Source organism: Papio anubis, chromosome 6 (genome assembly GCF_008728515.1).
Source record: "Papio anubis isolate 15944 chromosome 6, Panubis1.0, whole genome shotgun sequence".
In the NCBI taxonomy this organism is placed as follows: domain Eukaryota; kingdom Metazoa; phylum Chordata; class Mammalia; order Primates; family Cercopithecidae; genus Papio; species Papio anubis.
In genome coordinates, this window is record NC_044981.1 from 91,780,565 (window position 1) to 91,798,405 (window position 17,841).

The following is a 17,841-nucleotide window of genomic DNA, read 5'->3' on the forward strand; positions in this document are numbered from 1 at the left end:
TGTTTTTTAAAATGTACAGTTGAATTATTACTGACTATGCTTCCGGAAAGGTGTCCCGATCCAGATCCCAAGAGAAAGTTTTTGGATTTTGCACAACAAAGAATTGAAAGCAAATCCATAAAGTGAAGCAAGTTTATTAAGCAAAGAAATGAAAGAATGGCTATTCCATAGGCAGAGCAACGGCTTGAGCTGCTGGCCTAAAGATACCTACAGTTATTTCTTGATTACATGCTAAACAAGGTGTAGATTATTCATAAGTTTTCCAAGGAAAGGTGTGGGCAATTCCCAGCGCTGAGGGTTCCTCCCCTTTTTAGACTCATATAAGGTAACTTCCATATGTTGCCATGGCATCTGTGCACTGTCATGATACTGGCCGGCGTGTCTTTTAAGATGTTAATGAGTTATAATTAGCATATAATGAGCAGTGAAGATGACCAGAGGTCACTCTCTTCACCATCTTGGTTTTTGGTGGATACACCAAAAAAAATAAAAAATAAATAATAATAATAAAAAAAAAGGTGGATACCTGTTTTATCAGCAAGGTCTTTATGACCTGTATTTTCTCCCTGCGGACCTCCTATGTCACCCTGTGACTAAGAATGCCTAACCTCCTGGGAATGCAGCCCAGTAGGTTTCAGTCTGATTTTACACAGCCCCTCAAGATGGAGTTGCTCTTGTTCAAACGCCTCTGACAACTACAGTCACCCTGTTGTGCTATCAAATAGTTGAAATTATTCATTCTTTCTAACTGGAACAATATTTTTTAAATAGTAAAGAGTGAGACATATGAACTCCAAATATCTAAGCCAGGTCCCAATCAACTCAGAAAGTTTATTTACATTTTAGGGAGACATGGGACAGCAATCAATACATGTAAGATAAACATTGGTTTGAGCTGGAAAGGCAGGACGACTCCAAGTGGTGAAGAGGGTTCCAAGTCATAGGTAGGTAAGAGACAGTTGCATTCTCTGATGAGCCTTTCCAAAGGAGGAAATAAGAGATGCATTTATCTCAGTGAGCAGACGGGTGACTTTGAATAGAATGGGAGGCCCATTTGCCCTAAGCAGTTCCCAGTTTGACTTTTCCCTTTAGCTTAGTGATTTTGGAGTCCCAAGATTTATTTTCCATTCACAGATATAAGAGAGAAAGGTACACCTGAGTATATCTACTCAACAAGGAAGCAGGATACATGTTCTCTTTGCTTTCCCTGTTTCCTTGATAGCCATGCGCGCTTATGTTTATATTCCTCATTGTTTGATGAAGCTAATCATCAAAATAAGAACTAGGAAAGACTCTAGAACTCCACAGGAAAGCAATTATACAGCCTTTATGACATGCGAATTTATTCACTCTGCAAAAAAAGTAATTACTTTCTGTAGCGTCTCCCATGTATCTCCCAAAAGGCACACGTCCGGGTGCATGTAAAAATTAACACGAAACCCTATACAAAAAGGAATTCTCAAGAGTTAACAGCTAGAGAAGAGAGGTGCCAGTCTTTGCACAGGCTTATCCCTCCGCACCCTCCCCCAAAACAAATGGCGGACAGAAGAAAAAAAAATAGTAGTTGCTACAACTATTACTCTACGGAAATATTAGGGGTAGTGAAAACAAAGTTCTGACACTAAACTTTACTGAGCCCTGCATCCTGCCCACGACCCCTCAGCCACCCACCTAGCTGCGCACCACCCACCTAACCGCCGCGGCCCCATCAGCCGGGAGGAATCCCCAGTGCCGCAACAGAACCAAGTCACTTCGGCGCGCCTCCGCACCTCGGGCGGCGCAAACGTTTGGTGTGTCTGCGTCTGGGGCGGAGCCTCTTGTCCCTCTGCGCGGCCCGTTCCGCCTTTCTTTTCCTCCCACCGCCTGTCGGCTGACGTGTCTGCAGTTCCTCCGCGTCTACTGCAAGTTAGGCCGTGATGGCGGACGCCTGGGAAGAGATTAGGCGGTTGGCGGCCGACTTCCAGCGGGCGCAGTTCGCCGAGGCCACGCAGAGGTGCCTGACCCTCCCTCTCTTTTGTGGAGCCCAAATTAGGCCGTGGGCTGACACGCCTGTATCTGGGACTTTAGACCCGCGGCCCTGCATCCCGGTTCTTCTCACTGCTTGTCACCATTCCCTCCTCCTCCCTCCGCCCCGAGCCTGGATCGCAGTTCTAAGTCCAACGCTCGGCGGGCAAGTCCGCAGCCTAGGACGCCCTGGAGCCCCCCAGCCTCAGCGAGACGCTGGCGCGCCCCGCCCCACCATGGACGGGGCAGGTGATTTCGAGCTGCCTTTATTGAGAGTTCCTCTGACCCTCCCTCACCCACCAGCCATCAAATCACTGTGACATCTTGGCTGTTATACACTTCCTGATCTAGAATGAGCTCCAAAGAAGAGGCTAATTCCTCCCCTCCCCCCCGCCCCGACCCCAGTACAGTAGTTGGCAAATAGTATGTTGACCCTTAAAACTTTTTGCCTTTTTATCTCTCGTAACAGATCTAGGGCTAGACCCATGACCCCATCTGTCATTCAGGTCACTGACATTTTCTACCAGCCCACTAACCTTTGGAGGATGTGTCCAGAGCAGCCTAACTCTACTTTTTTAAAATAACGCTAATAGAAGCCTTTCTATTCTTTGACTACTTCCTACCTGCGATGTTTTATTTTGAGCCCGAAGACAGCAATCGCCCTATGCTGTATTTTCTACCACTGATAGCAAACTCGTAACTGCATGGGTAACTTAACAGTAGCAGTTATGATTTCATTAGGCCACATCCCCTGCCTGCTTGTAGACCATGTGTGTAAGTGAGGCATTTATGCACTTAATTTAAAAGAAAATTCTGATTAAACTGGAAATTAAAGTAGGGCATTCTTTTTGTTTGTTTTTTCTTTTTTCTTTTTTCCTACCTCAGCAAATGTCTTCAATTTTCTATTCAGATTTGAAGATTGGAAGCAGGCCTGTAAGAGACAACAGACTTGAAATTTGTGATAGGATGATGTGTACCAATTAAATAAATGATTTAAGCATATGTAAACCTACTTTCTCTGAAAGTTTTTTTTTTAACTTATTGAATCAGTTAGTGAAAAACATAGATTTTGTGATGTAGAAATTAGTGACTACACAAACTTTTTAAAAGCTTGTGTTAGTTTTGAGCACCAGTGTATCAAGTGGACTTTTGAAACTTAACTGTTTTTCTTTCCCTCAGGTTGTCCGAGCGGAACTGCATTGAGATTGTTAATAAGTTGATTGCTCAGAAACAGCTAGAAGTAGTTCATACACTCGATGGAAAGGAATATATTACTCCAGCCCAAATTAGTAAGGAAATGAGAGATGAGCTACATGTCCGAGGTGGTAGGTAATTCTTTAGTGGGTTTTTTTTTCTTGAATTTTTGGAAGGGGCAAAACAAAAACCTGTAAACATGTCATTGCATACTAAATTATAGATTATAAGATGTCCTTTTCAATTGTTGATAATCAGGCTTAATATTTTGGGGGTTCATGTAAACATGGTCATATAATTTAAATGAACTCAAATGTTATCACTTAAAATAGTTTATCATTTTGAGTTATGTGTACTATATGTGAATTGTTTCTTTTTACAATTCCTTAATTTATTGCATGACTCAGGGAAGGGTATTCAGCTGCCTGTTATTAGGTGGTAATTGTGAAGGGGGACAGTATCTTACAGGATTATAGGTTTTTGAACATCAAGGCTGTATTTCTTTTTAAGGCTTACTTGTACTTACAAATTAGATAACTCAATCCAGTGTGGTACTACACGAATCATATTTTATGAAATACTATTAAAAGCACACACAAAGTTAGTTTCCTTTGTCTTCTTAAAATTTTAACAGAGTACCAGGCATATTTGAATACTATTTGATTAAAATAGAATTAACTATGAAAGCATCTCTTCATATTATCAGAGGGTAACATTGGTCTTTGGTTTTTTTGTTTTTTTTTTATCAATTTTCTTTCACAGTCCCTTTAAAATATGAGTTATAATTTGAAATTCTTAACAGATATTCTTATGCTGATATGTAGAAACCTAACGTTTAGTATCAAATAATTGAAAAAAGTTCATCTTAATTTAGCTGTCAATATCTCTTTGATCACAGTAGATAAATTCTGAGTTGTGAAGAGAAATGAATATATCCATAGATATAGCCAATTTGTGTGCCAGTTGGTGCTCATAATTGGCCTGATGTTATTTAAAAAAAAAAAATTTTTGGAAAGTAAATTATTGCTTGTGGCTTCAGCCATGAAGACTTACTCAGCCATCAGCTGAGTGTGTTTGAAGACATTAATTATTCTGGCTTTCTGTTCTATGCAGAAGGACTTGACCAAAACTTAAATGTTAGAATTTATAGCTTTGGGTTGGTGTGTACTCATATGTCATTTAAAATAAATGGATGTCTTTTCTTCAAAGGTCGAGTAAACATTGTTGATCTACAACAGGTAAGTTTTAAATTTATAAAATTTTTGCTTTAATTTCTCAATTTTTTGATACTGTGAATTTGTTCAAGTACTCACTAATACTGGTATCATATTTTGTATAGTGTTTGTAAAGAAATAGTTATGTAAGTCTCACTGATACACTGAATTGATTTAATAAGTTCTGATACATTGAAATGATTTAATAAATTTTGATTTATTGAAATTATTTAATAAGTTGGCCTTATTAAAGAGTTGGCCAACTCTTCCCCAGTTGGCTTTCTTATTATTAATTTTTTACCAAATGAAGTCATAGTTATCATCTTATGTAAGTTTATGTAATTTTGGGAGAAAAATCACCAGTTTCAGGTTTATATGTTTTTAGTATATGAAACTAATAGAGAAATATTTTTAAAAGCAGAAGCTACTTTCCAAAAATACAAATATATATGTCATTACCAAGGTACACTATAAACAAGAAGCCAGAAAATTTTCTGTAAAATGCTGTCTGTTATATAAATATGTAATTTACTGCTTTATATAAACTTACTAGCAAGTGACAGTGTAATTCTTTAGAACTAAAAATAAATAAGCAATACACCTCTAATTTTTTATTTGGCCAATGCTTTTTGTATTATTTCAGATTGATTCAAAATTTAAGAATAAGCAATTTCTTTCTTTTTCTTTCTTTTTTTTTTTTTTTTTTTTTGAGATGGGAGGTCTCCCTGTGTTGCCCAGGCTGGTCTCAAACTCTTGAACTGAAGGGATCCTCCCGCCTCATCCTCCCAAAGTGCTGGGATCCAGGCATGAGTCACCATGCCTGGCCAGCAATTTCTTTAAAAATATAGTTCTAAGTGTATATTGTCAAACTTAAGAAACAATGCAAACTTATCACTAATAGAATTTGTGTTTATTTTCCAGGTAATTAATGTGGACCTGATTCATATTGAAAATAGAATTGGTGACATTATTAAATCAGAAAAACATGTTCAGTTAGTGTTGGGACAACTGATAGATGAGTAAGTATAATAAAGTACAAATTTAGGAGCACTTCGTTGATTTTCTTTCTTTTTTTTTTAATAGTGTTTAAATTTAGGCCAATTATGGCCAGTTAGACATTTCATTTAGAACTCTTACAGTGCTAATTTTCATGGTAAGGTTTATTTCACTTTAAGAGTAAGTGCTTAAGCCACATATGGTGGCATGTACCTGTAATCCCAGCTACTCAGAAGGCGGAGGCTGGAGGATTACTTGACCAGGAATTTGAGACCAGCCTACGTAACAGCAAAGATCCTGTCTCAAATTAAAAAAAAAAAAAAAAATTAGTGTTAATGTATGGAATACTTAGAAATAATATAGACTTCTATGTTTTACTTAAGAAGAAAATGTAAAACATAACTTTTACATTCTTTCCCATGTAATCTTAACTCTGAAAGCAAATTTGTTCCAAAAATGTTAATGGAAATCGAATACAAATCTCCACTTAAAAAAATCCCAGCATGCCAACCTGGCAACATGGCAAAACCCCATTTCACTAATTAAGTTTACTAATTAAAAAATTAGCCGGATGTGATGACTCGCACCTATAGTCCCAGCTACTCAGGAGGCCGAGGTAGGAGGATTGCTTGAGCCCAGGAGGTCAAGGCCGCTGTAAGCCATAATCATGCCATAGCACTCCAACCTGGGTGACAGAGTGAGACCTTGATGCCAAAAAAAAAGAGAAAAAAAAAATTATTGTTTGATTAACCTTACATTTAGCTACACTAATGAGAAAAAAATATTTTTTAAAATATGAGTGATGAGTGGTGTTCATGTACACACACATTTCATTACTTTTGGGGCATACTTCATTTCAACGGAAATTAAACATAAAACGAGTCAACAGAAAAAAATTCCTAATTCTTTTTTCTATTCTTTTCTTTTTTTCACTATTAGGAATTACTTGGATCGGTTGGCAGAAGAGGTAAATGATAAATTGCAAGAAAGTGGTCAGGTCACTATATCAGAACTATGTAAAACCTATGATCTTCCTGGAAACTTTCTGACACAGGTATGTATTTTTTTTCCTAATAATACAATATGTCTTTTTACCAAAGGATTTTAAACAAAGACTTTGAATGGAAGGGGAAAAAAACAAGACTTCCTTACCATCAGTTGATTTATTGCAGGTGTCTGACTTGATATATGTTGTAGCAGTATATTTGTGGGGTGCTTCTTGTACATTAATGGTTCTGAGGAGACACTTTAAAAATGATTGTAATCTTCCTGAACCGAGAGACATCCTAAAACTAATTTATAGACTAAGCTCTAGGGCTACTTTGATGCAATTAGTAATTGTATAATAAGTGCATGGATTTATTTAATGCTTTTGATACCAGCTATATAGAAACTGTAACCAGACAATTAAATTTCTGATTGCCCAGTTAAATTTCAAGAAATAATTGATAGAGATAATAATTTATAGGGGGTACTACTGGCATCTTGTGAGTAAAGGTCAGGGATGCTGCTAAACATCCTACAATGTACAGGACATCCCCCCAACAAAGAGTTTTTTTTGTTCCAAATGTCAGTAGTGCCAACATCTTTTGATTTCACCATTTATCCTCTTCTAAACTGTCAGAATGATGGGAAGAAGAACCAAGGAATCTGACATTCTCTTAACTTTAGGTATTTGTGTCAGTACTCAAATATCTTATGTGTAATAACAATGCTGCCTGAAAACATAGGCTATTTTCTTGTTTACTTTTTTTCTGGTTTTTTTGTTTGTTTTTTTAGAATCATAGAAATTCATTTGGTAGAGCGGAAAGGACATACGCTTTTGAGATTTTTAAAAGACCTTGATTTGAATACTGTCTGTACCACTTCTTATTTGACATTAGGAAAATCATTTCATCTCTTTTATGCTTCACATTACATATCTGTAAAACAGGAAATACTGTCTTTTTTATAGGCTTCATTGAAATCTAGTGAAATATCTAATACAATGGAGAAACTAAATAATGCTAGTCCTGTTTTATATTTACTGAAACAAGGGAAAATCCAAATCTCTCTTTAGGTATCTATCACTTTGAGAAATTCTAACTTGCAAAATTTGCCAAACCATAATTGCATGAGATTAATTTATAATACAAGCAGATTTACTTGCTCATATTAAGAAAGTGAGCTTCCCTAACTCCATTTAAAATACCATTTATAGTATAGATCTGTTTTATATAGTATTTCAGGAGCTGAAGTTCTATTTTACATGAGCAAACATACGTTAATCACAGGACAAAAAATGTATTTTTAAAATACTTCTTTAAAGTATCCAGCTCAAATCCAAATGATTTGTTATAAAACTGTTTCTGAATACATTTTAGTAACGTATCTAGTTTTTAATATTTTTCAGTTCCATTCTGAATATAGCAGTATTCTAAAAGCTCATTAAGTTGTTTGAAAAACATTTTTCTTTATCATAAAAATTTGAACTGAGCTGACTTGAGTAGATTTAACTTAGAATGTGAAATATGTCCAAACTTATTTCTGATGTACCTGATGCCAGTCGTAGTATAGCTGTGGAGAAAATTCTGCTGAACTTGAAAGAAGGTTACCAAGAAATCAGATCATCTGCCATAGATCTTCTGGACAGGCATAAATTTGCATTAGAGAGAATAACTTTTGAGGTCTTACGTTTCCCTATGCTGCAGAATCTGGAATGACACTTATACTTCTGTTAGTATTAGAAACTCCAGAAAGGGTCTTCTCCAAGACCCATTTGTATGTCTTGGCTGTCTGTATATTGGAGGCTGCCCATATCTAGAAACCATCATATCAAATCATCATCATATTGATAGTCATTTTTATTTTATATTAGAAATAGCCCTCATTAACAAGAGCTAATATGACAGCTCAACCTTTTAACTTGTAAGCAAGCAATTTGACTCATTTCTTGGCTCTGCTATGAGATAGTGAACTTTTCTAGATACTGAATCTTCACTTTAGTTGATATATCTTATAATTTATGCTTGTTGAAATTTCTCGGTCACATGATTGATACCTCAGCATGCAGCATGACTTGAGTATAACTATGCAAATGCATATGTGTAATTATTTTCTTTTAAATTAATAAAAATTTACATCTTTACCCACAGGCACTAACTCAGCGACTTGGTAGAATTATCAGTGGACATATTGATCTTGATAATAGAGGAGTAATTTTTACAGAAGCTTTTGTAGCTCGACATAAAGCACGTATCCGTGGACTATTCAGTGCCATTACCCGGTAAGTATATTTTAAAGAATATATATTTTCACATTTCTTTGATCATAGTTTGCATTTTTTTCCCAGCAGCTGAATCTTTTTCTTTGTTTTAATAAAGTCTCATTTAGGACCCCAGTTTATTAAACAGATTAAAGGGCAGATTTTGTAAAATAGAAATTGAGATTCCAGAGTTCTAGAATGCAGCCTCTCTCTCCAGTCCGCATCTCCTTCCTCTCCCTACCTTCACCACCCTTGTGACCCCATATACACTTCTGCAGAATGCAGTTTAAAAACTGCTGCCCAGATCAGTATATAAGTGTCACCCTTGCATCATGGAAAGAACATGCAATTTAAAGTCAGAAGAATTTGGTTCATAGCTTTATCACAGAATAGGCACATGACCTTGAGCAGATAAGTCAGTCACCTAACTTCTTTGGGCATCATATGGGGCTAGAGAATTTTATAACATTTTTTACTTTATAGCATTCTATAATTGTAATGAATAACAATGTTACTTTCAAAGTTACTGACTTTTCTAAAATAAAAATTTCTGAAATATTTGAATCTGTGTAACAGACTCCAGCATAGAATTCAGAAAATCTATATTCTTAATTATCTCCTCTGTCCTGTGTCATCAACTTCATCTCAGTGGCTATATGCCCTACCAGCATTTAAGTATGTCCAAAAGTCTCCCATTTTAAAACAAATCTCTCTGAACCCCTTTATTCTATATCATCTATCATGCTGTTTGTTCCCTCCCTTAAAGTGAACCTTCTGGATAGTTGAAATCTACATTCAGTGTCTCAGTTACCTTCTGTCACTTCTTAACCCACCTATCTAGCTTCTACTACATATATAGCACTCATGTCTCAATATCTGTAAGTCTAATGGATACTTTCTGTTTATTTGGCTTTACAGCAGCATTTAACTCCAGTTACAACTTCCTTCTTGAAATATTCTCTTTATTTTTTAAACATAACACTTTAAATTTCTTCTTATCTCTTTTGGCTGCATCTTCTAAGTTACCTTCTCTAGCTCTTTCTTTCACAATCCTTTAAAGTGTTGTTTCATGCCATCTTTTCTTCCCAGTTCTGTGCTGTCATCTTAGGTGATTTCACATGGCAGCCACAGTGATTTCTCTTTTTGTCATTCAACCAATCAACAAGCATTTGTTGAGCATGTAAGCACCTAATGCATGTAAGGCACTAGGGTACAAAAGGGAGAAGGTTAGAAGGAGAGGTTGTATTCTAATGAAATGATTTCCTCCCTCCCTTCCTCTGTGCAGGAGAACTATTTTTTCTGACCAGTTTGAGAGGGAGTTGCTGACATGATGTTCTGTCACCACAGATACTACAATCTGTATTTCCTATGGAAAGGGGCATCATCCTATATAGCTATAATATAGTCATCAAAAACAGAAAACTAACATTGATTGATTACTACCATCTAGTCCTTGGATCCCCTTTATATTTTACTCGTTATTGTAATAATGCTCTTTGTAGAAAAAGGATCCAATTCAGGATCACAGATTGCATTTAATTGATATGAGTCCTTAGTCACTTTCAATCTGGAATACTTACTTGATTTTTCCTTGACATTCATGACCTTGACACTTTTGAAGATCACAGGCCGATTATTTTATAGAATGTTCATTGTTGCTTGTCTGCTATTTATTGGATTATAATCTGCTATCATTATTTACATGTTCATACTGGCCCTGATGTAGCTAGTGGTAGCGCCTGCAGGTTGGCTTTTTACATGCCCCCATCATTCTTGAAACTTTCTTTTCTTTCTGGCTTAAGATGTTCCAGGCTTAGTTCACACTTTCCCTGTCCCAAGCCTCAAATCAGCCGTTTCTCCAGAGATCTCTGCTTTCTTTTAGTAGAGTATGGGATTTAGAAACCAAGATCTGGATACTACATACCACTATTGGGTTCTCACTGCTCCCAGGCCCTCTCAGAGTAGACAAGCTAGCACAGGGCCCCCAGTCCCCAGGCTGCCAACCAGTACCAGTCTGTAGCCTATTAGGAACCAGGCTGTGCAACAGGCGAGAGTGGGCAAGCCAGCATTACCACCTAAGCTGCTCTTCCTGTCAGATCAGTGGCGGCATTAGATTCTCATAGGAGCGTGAACCCTATTGTAAACTGTGCGTGCAAGGGATGTTGGGTGCATGCTCCTTATGAGAACCAAATGCCTGATGATCTGAGGTGGAACAGTTTCATCCTGAAACCATCCCCCACAACCTGGGTCCATGCAAAATTTGTCTTCCATGAAACCAGTCCTTGGTGCCAAAAAGGTTGGGGACTACTGAACTAGGAGTTACACATACACATGTACATACACCCCTCTTTACATCTGTATTTCTATATCTTTATCTATATGTATTGGAAACTGTGAGTTTGTGCTGATACTTCCAATTCTAGTCCAATACCGTAAGTTTCATTTCATTCTAGTTTCCTTATTTTCCATGTTTGTAGCTTTCTTCACTGAGTAGGAAAAATCTAACTCCTATTATCCTTAATGCATTTAGTTACTTGATTAATTCCCCTTATGTGACTGGTTTCCCATTGCTACTGCAGCTCCCTTTCTCATGTGGGTGTTCTCTTTACTCCATGTAGGCTCTGACAGCCTGCACCAGATCACCCTCCTAACACAAGAAATGGATGGTTGTTTCTGGGGAGAGAAACTGGGTAGCTGGGTGATAGGAATGGAGAGGGATTCTTCAGTTCTATAACTTTTGTACCCTTTTCATTTATTACGTTGTCAAAAACTAAAAACTAGAAATATCTTTGTTCCTATTTATAAATATTTACCTTTTTTCTTTGACTAATTATTGTGGTGATGGTAATTTTCATCAAAATCAGCTGTTTTTCTCATTCATAGTAGTCCTGAGTTTCACTGTATGGAGGTACCATCAAATAATGAGAGGAAAATAAGTTTTGAGCCTCAAAAGATGTTGCTAGGTTGTGTGGCTTCTAGATAGTACCATTTAAGGCACCATATCTTCATATTTGTCTCTTAAAAATAAGGAACCATCCCACTTCTCTAGTCTAACTTCAAGGGAGACACCTGCATTTCAGACTTTTAAAAAGTTTATATTTCTTGTTTTTATGGATATTTCTTGTTATTATGGATAGCCAGAGAGAAGCACAGGAAGCAGTTAGTGAGAAGAACGATATATGTAGGTATACTAAATACCTTGTATTCCAAATTGAAATAAAAACTCAGCTACAGTTTCATCATACAAAAAAGCTAGAAATTTTGCACAACTCAATTCATTGTTTATTGAACACCCACAATAAGTTAGGTACCTAGACATTTTAAGATGAAGTCCTTCAAGGAGCCTTCTACATTTTTGTAAGGATGTGTTTGGGTTGAAGGGAACAAAAGATAAAAAAACATGAGAGGTTGTAACAATTATAAGGTAAACAGAGGAGAGCAAAATTCACAGAGGACCTAGACTTTGTTGGTTTGGAGGTTTGCTATGGTTTGGATGTGGTTTGTACCCACTGAAACTTATGTTGTAATTTGATCACCAATGTGGCAGAATTGGGAGATAGGGCCTAGTAAGTGTTTGGGTCACAGGAGTGGATCTCTCATGAATAGATTAATGCCCTCCCACCAGGTGAGTGAATTCTTGTTCTCAGGGGAATGCATTAGTTCTCTAGAGAGTATATTGTTGAAAGGAGTATGGCTTCCTTGGTTTTTCCCCTTTGTTTTCTCTTTCACTATGTAAATTGGAACAGCTTGAAACCCTCAAAAAATGTAGCTGCTCAATCTTGAACTTTCTAGCCACCAGAATCATGAGCCAAATAAACCTTTTCTCTTTGTAAATTACCCAGCCTCAAGGCTTTTGTTATAGCAACACTAAACTGACTAAAGCCCCTGCCGTGCTACCAGATACTATAGCTAAAAATTTTGAGTAAAACAATTTAATAAAAAGCAAATTGATCCTAAGAATTTGGTAAAAATAATAATTTACTCAAAAACACAGTTTTAAATAGTTAATTCATTTTCATACAACTGTTTCTGCTTTCACAGGTTTGAAGTAGAAAATATTTACCATATCCTAAATCATCAACAATGGAGGATTGAAATGTTAGAATTACTTAAGTCGTTTTGTTATGTACATTAAAAATGAAAACAGATCAACCTTAATTAGAAAGAATAGGCATACTGGCTTAAAATGAATAGAAAAAAAAAAATTGTAATCAGAATAAAAAGTCTAGATTATTTTCTTGTATCCTTTAAAAAAAAAAAACTATAGGTATTATAAATAAGATACAGTCATAGGGGTCCACCCCAAAGAAATGAAAGCATTCATCCATACAAAGTCAAAAACATAAATGTTCATAGGAGCATTATCCACAATAGCCACAAACTGGAAATAGTTCACCCATCTGTCAACTGATGAGTATATAAACAAAATGTGGTATATTCATACAAGGGAATGCTGTTCATCAATAAGAAGGAATGAACTACTGATGTATGCTTCATCATGGATGAATCTCAAAAACACAGAAAGGAGAGCACATATTAATTCCATTTATGTTAATGGCTAGAAAGGCAAATTTATAGAGGCAGAAAACAGATAATTGTCTAGATTTAGTAGTGGCAGCAGGAATTAACTGCAGATAGCTATCAGATAACTTTTTGGCTGATGAAAACATTATAAACTGGATTGTAGCGATGGTTGCACAACTCTGTAAATGTGTTAAGATCATTGAATTGTACATTTACTGTGGGGTAGATTTCACGTAATTTAAATTATACCTTATTGCAATAAAACTGGTTAACAAAAGAAATGCATAGTCATTGCAGAAAATAGAAAATACTCAAAAGCAAAAAAAAAAAAAAAAATTTAAAATGGATCCCTCTCAGTCAGTCACCCTAATCTAGCCTCATATCATTCCAAACATTTTCAGTGCACATGTGATCTCATTTTTCTTCGAAAATAGAACCATATGACATCCACTTGAATATTCCCAAGTAAGGAACGAGCCTCCCAGACAGAAAAAACATTGAAGAAAAACCTAAAGACCAAGGCAAATAGTTACGTATCATGGAAATCTGAGAATTTAGAGGAATGGGAATGTAAACTGATCCTTGATTGCAAGTACAAGTTGATGTCCCTGATATTTCAGTAGCAACATTCCAATTAAGGATTTAAAATTTGGTGTAATTTTTGACTTTATTTTTAATTTTAAGTATTTAAGTGTTTTTCTTAAATTCTAATTATCCTATTTTTTAAGTTAATCTATAACACTATGAGTAAGAAGTTTTTTTTTTTTTTTTTTTTTTTTTTTTTTCAAAAAAACCCTACGTTTTTTTTTTTTTTTTTTTAAAATTAACTTTTTGAGAGAAATTTTTTTTTTTTTTTTTTTTTTTTAACTTTCCATAAAGACCTACAGCTGTGAATTCTTTGATTTCAAAATATGGATTTCAGGAGCAGCTTCTTTACTGTGAGTTTGGTTTAAATTATATTTACTTAATTAGCTGCTGAATAGGCTATTAATGTAAAACTAACTTTAATGCTTTTTCCTCTTTGTTAATGTAACTAAAATATTTCCTGGTTTAAAAAAGTTTCTGTATCGAGTTTTATATATGTACCTATCTGTGGTACTCACCACACATTTAATATTGGTTAGCCCTAGAGGAGTATAATGAAAAAAAGTAAGCATTTATAATGAAAATATATGTCACACACACTCTATTATACATGTACATACAGAGATTTAAAATTGTAAGATTAAGAATAGTTTTTACTTTGTTTCTTATGATTTTGCTACATTATCTAATATGAAAGTAAATCGTGTTTCACTAACAATTGTTACCAAGAGTTGATAGCAATAAAAGGTACATTCTTATCATTGAAACAACATATTATCTCGAAAATAATCTTTGTTCATTATCTTTGTTGTTTGTGAAGCTCTTGGGAGGTTTTGAGGGTTTTTTAATGCTTTGCTGAAATAATTTTTAAAAGCAATGATTTTGTCTTTCAACTCAGATTATCTGTGCAAATGTAAGAACTAAAATGAAAAATGGAAAATAAATATCAAGTATTGAACCAAAAATTAATTTTCACTGTATATTCAGAACATGAACTTTAAAAGTTTTGTTTGACTGATTTAAAATTAAACTGAATTTTTTGGAATCTGTGTAATTAGGGGTTGGTGTAATTTCATTACAGTGTAAAGTTCTTCAAATAACAGTGACTTCACAACTTTGGTCAGAATTTAGAATGGATTTACATTGTACAGTCATGAAATTGAGGATTGTGTGTTGCAGTCTATTGAGAAATCTGGACTTTTTTGATGTATTCTAATTTACTCAGCATTGCAATTTTAAAATTCATGCACAAACTAATTTTTATTTCTGTTACAGACTAATTTTCATTAGCCTTTCTTTTTGCCAATCATCTTTTGAATGTGCTTGCTGATTCACTTAGAAATAGCTCCCTTCCATCTGCTTTTTCCTTTTTAGAGGATTTTAGTTTCTAAAACAAAATGTTAAATGTTATGGTTTAAATAAAAATATAAATTTGGTATTAATGGCAGCACCTTCCACTTCGTGGTGGTGGTGATGGTAGTGATACTTAGTTAATAATTATTATTGAGTCTTTATTAACTGCCAGCTACCGTTCCAAGCAATTTACTTGAATACAACAATTCTGTAAGATGATATTGTTATTATCCCCATTTCACAGATACGAAAATGGAGAAATAAGGACAGTGACTTGTCTAGTGTTTCATAGCTAGTGGGTGGCAGAGTTGAGGTTTAGACTTAGTCTGATTCCAGAATTGATCCTCTTAACCAAGGCATTATACTGTTCTTATAGGTGGGGCTGAAATGTCTTACTTCAATGTAAACAGTGGAAATGTAATAACTCTTTAAAATGCTAATAGTTTTATTTCACACTGCTGGTGCTAATATAGTCTAGGTGTCTTGATTTTTTTAATATTAAAAAATGGAACTTGTTAACACTAATAATTGTGTATTACCTGTTCTTCAAGTGTTTTATCATCTGTTTTTAGTGAATCATGAAATAGATAATGGCATGCTATGTTTTCCCCAAAATTACTCAAACTAAAAATTTCAGGTTAATATTAACTAGTTTGAGTTACAAGTTCAACACCTTTAGCTAGTTGCCAAAATGCAAAATTTCCCTGAATTTATAATCTGAATATTCTCATAAATGGCAGGAAAATTTTGTCTAAAATATACTACCTTTATTTTTGCTATTTAAACTTCAGGTTGGTTTTTTAAAGGTTAAGAATAAGTAAATTATGACATAATAAAGTATTTTACTTTTTAAGATTTATACCTACTCTGATTTATTTGTATTCATGTGGTTTTGTTTTAAGCTGTGCTTGAGGAACTTGTTAATAGCGGACGCTTACGAGGCACTGTGGTTGGTGGGAGACAGGATAAAGCTGTGTTTGTCCCTGACATCTACTCCAGGACACAGAGTACTTGGGTGGATTCCTTTTTCAGGCAGAATGGCTATTTAGGTAACTTCCTTATTTCTTTAAAACTAAAATTTCTTTTTAACACTAAACTCATTCTTCAAAAGTATTATACTAACCCTAGAGTTCTCCTTTGATCTGTGGGTTATATTAAAAATAATAATAAATAAAAATTTAAAAATGGGAACCCTAGAGTCTACATATACTGTCCTGTATGATCAGAAGATTATAATGGTTCCCTTCGAGTATAAAGTAATCACACTGTGAGTTTCTGTGGGTCTTGGAACTGAGTTTAGTTCTATAGTTACTGAACAATTATAAGGTAAAAAGGCTAAAAGCTGGTACTAATTGCTGCCAATCTTCCAGTTACATTTATTAAGATGGCACTATAAACTTAAAAGTATTTTTAAATTCATATAAGTAATTATATCTTACATTTTGTGAAGTTGCCCAGTTTTTCAGATATATCATCTTAGAAATATTTTGTTGACTATCAGATTTACAATGGGTATTTTTATTGGTTACCTAATACTTTGGAAACATTGAAATTATTCTAAATTCTGTGTCTGAAGTTCTACTGTCATTTGGATAAATTGGACTGAATTTAGTTATTTAAACAATTAGCATATATGTAAGATATATATACATATATATATAGCTTAGTTTAATCAATTTTATAATCCAAGTCAAACTGCGTAACAGATTACTTCCTCAGTAATAAACCTGTATGTCCTTAGTATATAAACAATTTAAACGTATGGTATAAAATACTGGGTTTTTCTTATGTTTTCTTGACTTCCTAAAATGTACTTTTCAGTTTCTTCAATTATAATCATGGATCAGAACTTTATTATAACTAGTTTTCTTAACCATGATTATTTGGGGTGGAGTTAGAGGAGTTAAGAAGGTAGATATCTCTAATAACTTTATTGGCTGTAACTTTAAGTCTTTATTTTTCACTTTTGTCTTACATGTAATTGACAGTTCTAATCCAACTTTGTGATGTATTTGTAGAATTTGATGCTTTATCCAGACTTGGAATCCCAGATGCTGTAAGCTACATAAAGAAAAGATACAAGACTACACAACTCTTGTTTTTGAAAGCAGCTTGTGTTGGTCAGGGACTTGTGGATCAAGTGGAAGCATCAGTAGAAGAAGCCATCAGCTCTGGAACATGGGTTGATATTGCGGTATGTTTTATCTTTTCCTCACTTTTCTTTAACAATGACAACTGATATTTTACTAATATTTGACCATTTAGAAATTAGGATACATAAAGATGGTCTTGGCTTTGGAGGCAAATTCTAATCATTGTTATAACAAAAATAATCTTTAGGCTTAAAGTCTTGCGGGTGACCTACTACATGTGGACAGTCAACATCCAGAATTCTATAAATCTCAAAACAAACAAGCAAACAGTATAACACTCCTGTTAATCGTGATAAAGAATTGATGAGACTTCTCACATCTTTTCCAAGCATTTACAGCTGCACTGGCATCAGGCATTGTGTAGCATTTGTTTATTCCTTATCCATTAATCTCTTCTAACGTATTAACACAAGCTGCCTTGGCATTGATAGTGTTTACTTCAGTGTTCAATGTTGACTTGCCTTTCAGTATGCCAAAAAGATAAGTGTAGGTAAAGATAAATAAATGAGGCCAATCCATTATTTTCTAGTCAGGCCCAGACCCTCTTTATAAAGCAGAAATTCTTTGTTTTGGA

At 34.9% G+C, this 17,841-nt stretch overlaps 1 protein-coding gene and 1 long non-coding RNA gene across 3 annotated transcripts in view; one reads left to right on the top strand and one right to left on the bottom strand.

Annotated features, from left to right (window-relative positions):
* Positions 1–811: 811 nt before the first annotated feature.
* LOC116275337 lies at positions 812–1,910 on the bottom strand. The gene is made up of 2 exons (XR_004184368.1): positions 1,691–1,910; positions 812–977 (listed from the first exon to the last, which is right to left on the bottom strand). It is a non-coding gene; the product is annotated as an uncharacterized LOC116275337 (long non-coding RNA).
* UFL1 (UFM1 specific ligase 1) overlaps positions 1,846–17,841 on the top strand; it is a 33,040-nt gene continuing 17,044 nt past the window's right edge. Inside the window, exons 1-9 of one of the 2 annotated variants that reach the window (XM_003897927.5) lie at positions 1,846–1,993; positions 3,184–3,329; positions 4,408–4,436; positions 5,334–5,431; positions 6,348–6,462; positions 8,543–8,673; positions 14,056–14,114; positions 16,017–16,163; positions 17,133–17,308. In XM_003897927.5, the coding sequence (XP_003897976.1) occupies positions 1,917–1,993; positions 3,184–3,329; positions 4,408–4,436; positions 5,334–5,431; positions 6,348–6,462; positions 8,543–8,673; positions 14,056–14,114; positions 16,017–16,163; positions 17,133–17,308 (978 nt within the window). In that variant the 5' untranslated portion in view covers positions 1,846–1,916. Of the gene's footprint in view, positions 1,994–2,171; positions 2,254–3,183; positions 3,330–4,407; positions 4,437–5,333; positions 5,432–6,347; positions 6,463–8,542; positions 8,674–14,055; positions 14,115–16,016; positions 16,164–17,132; positions 17,309–17,841 lie in introns of those variants that run through there. The other variant, XM_009205690.4, reaches the window with a different exon arrangement.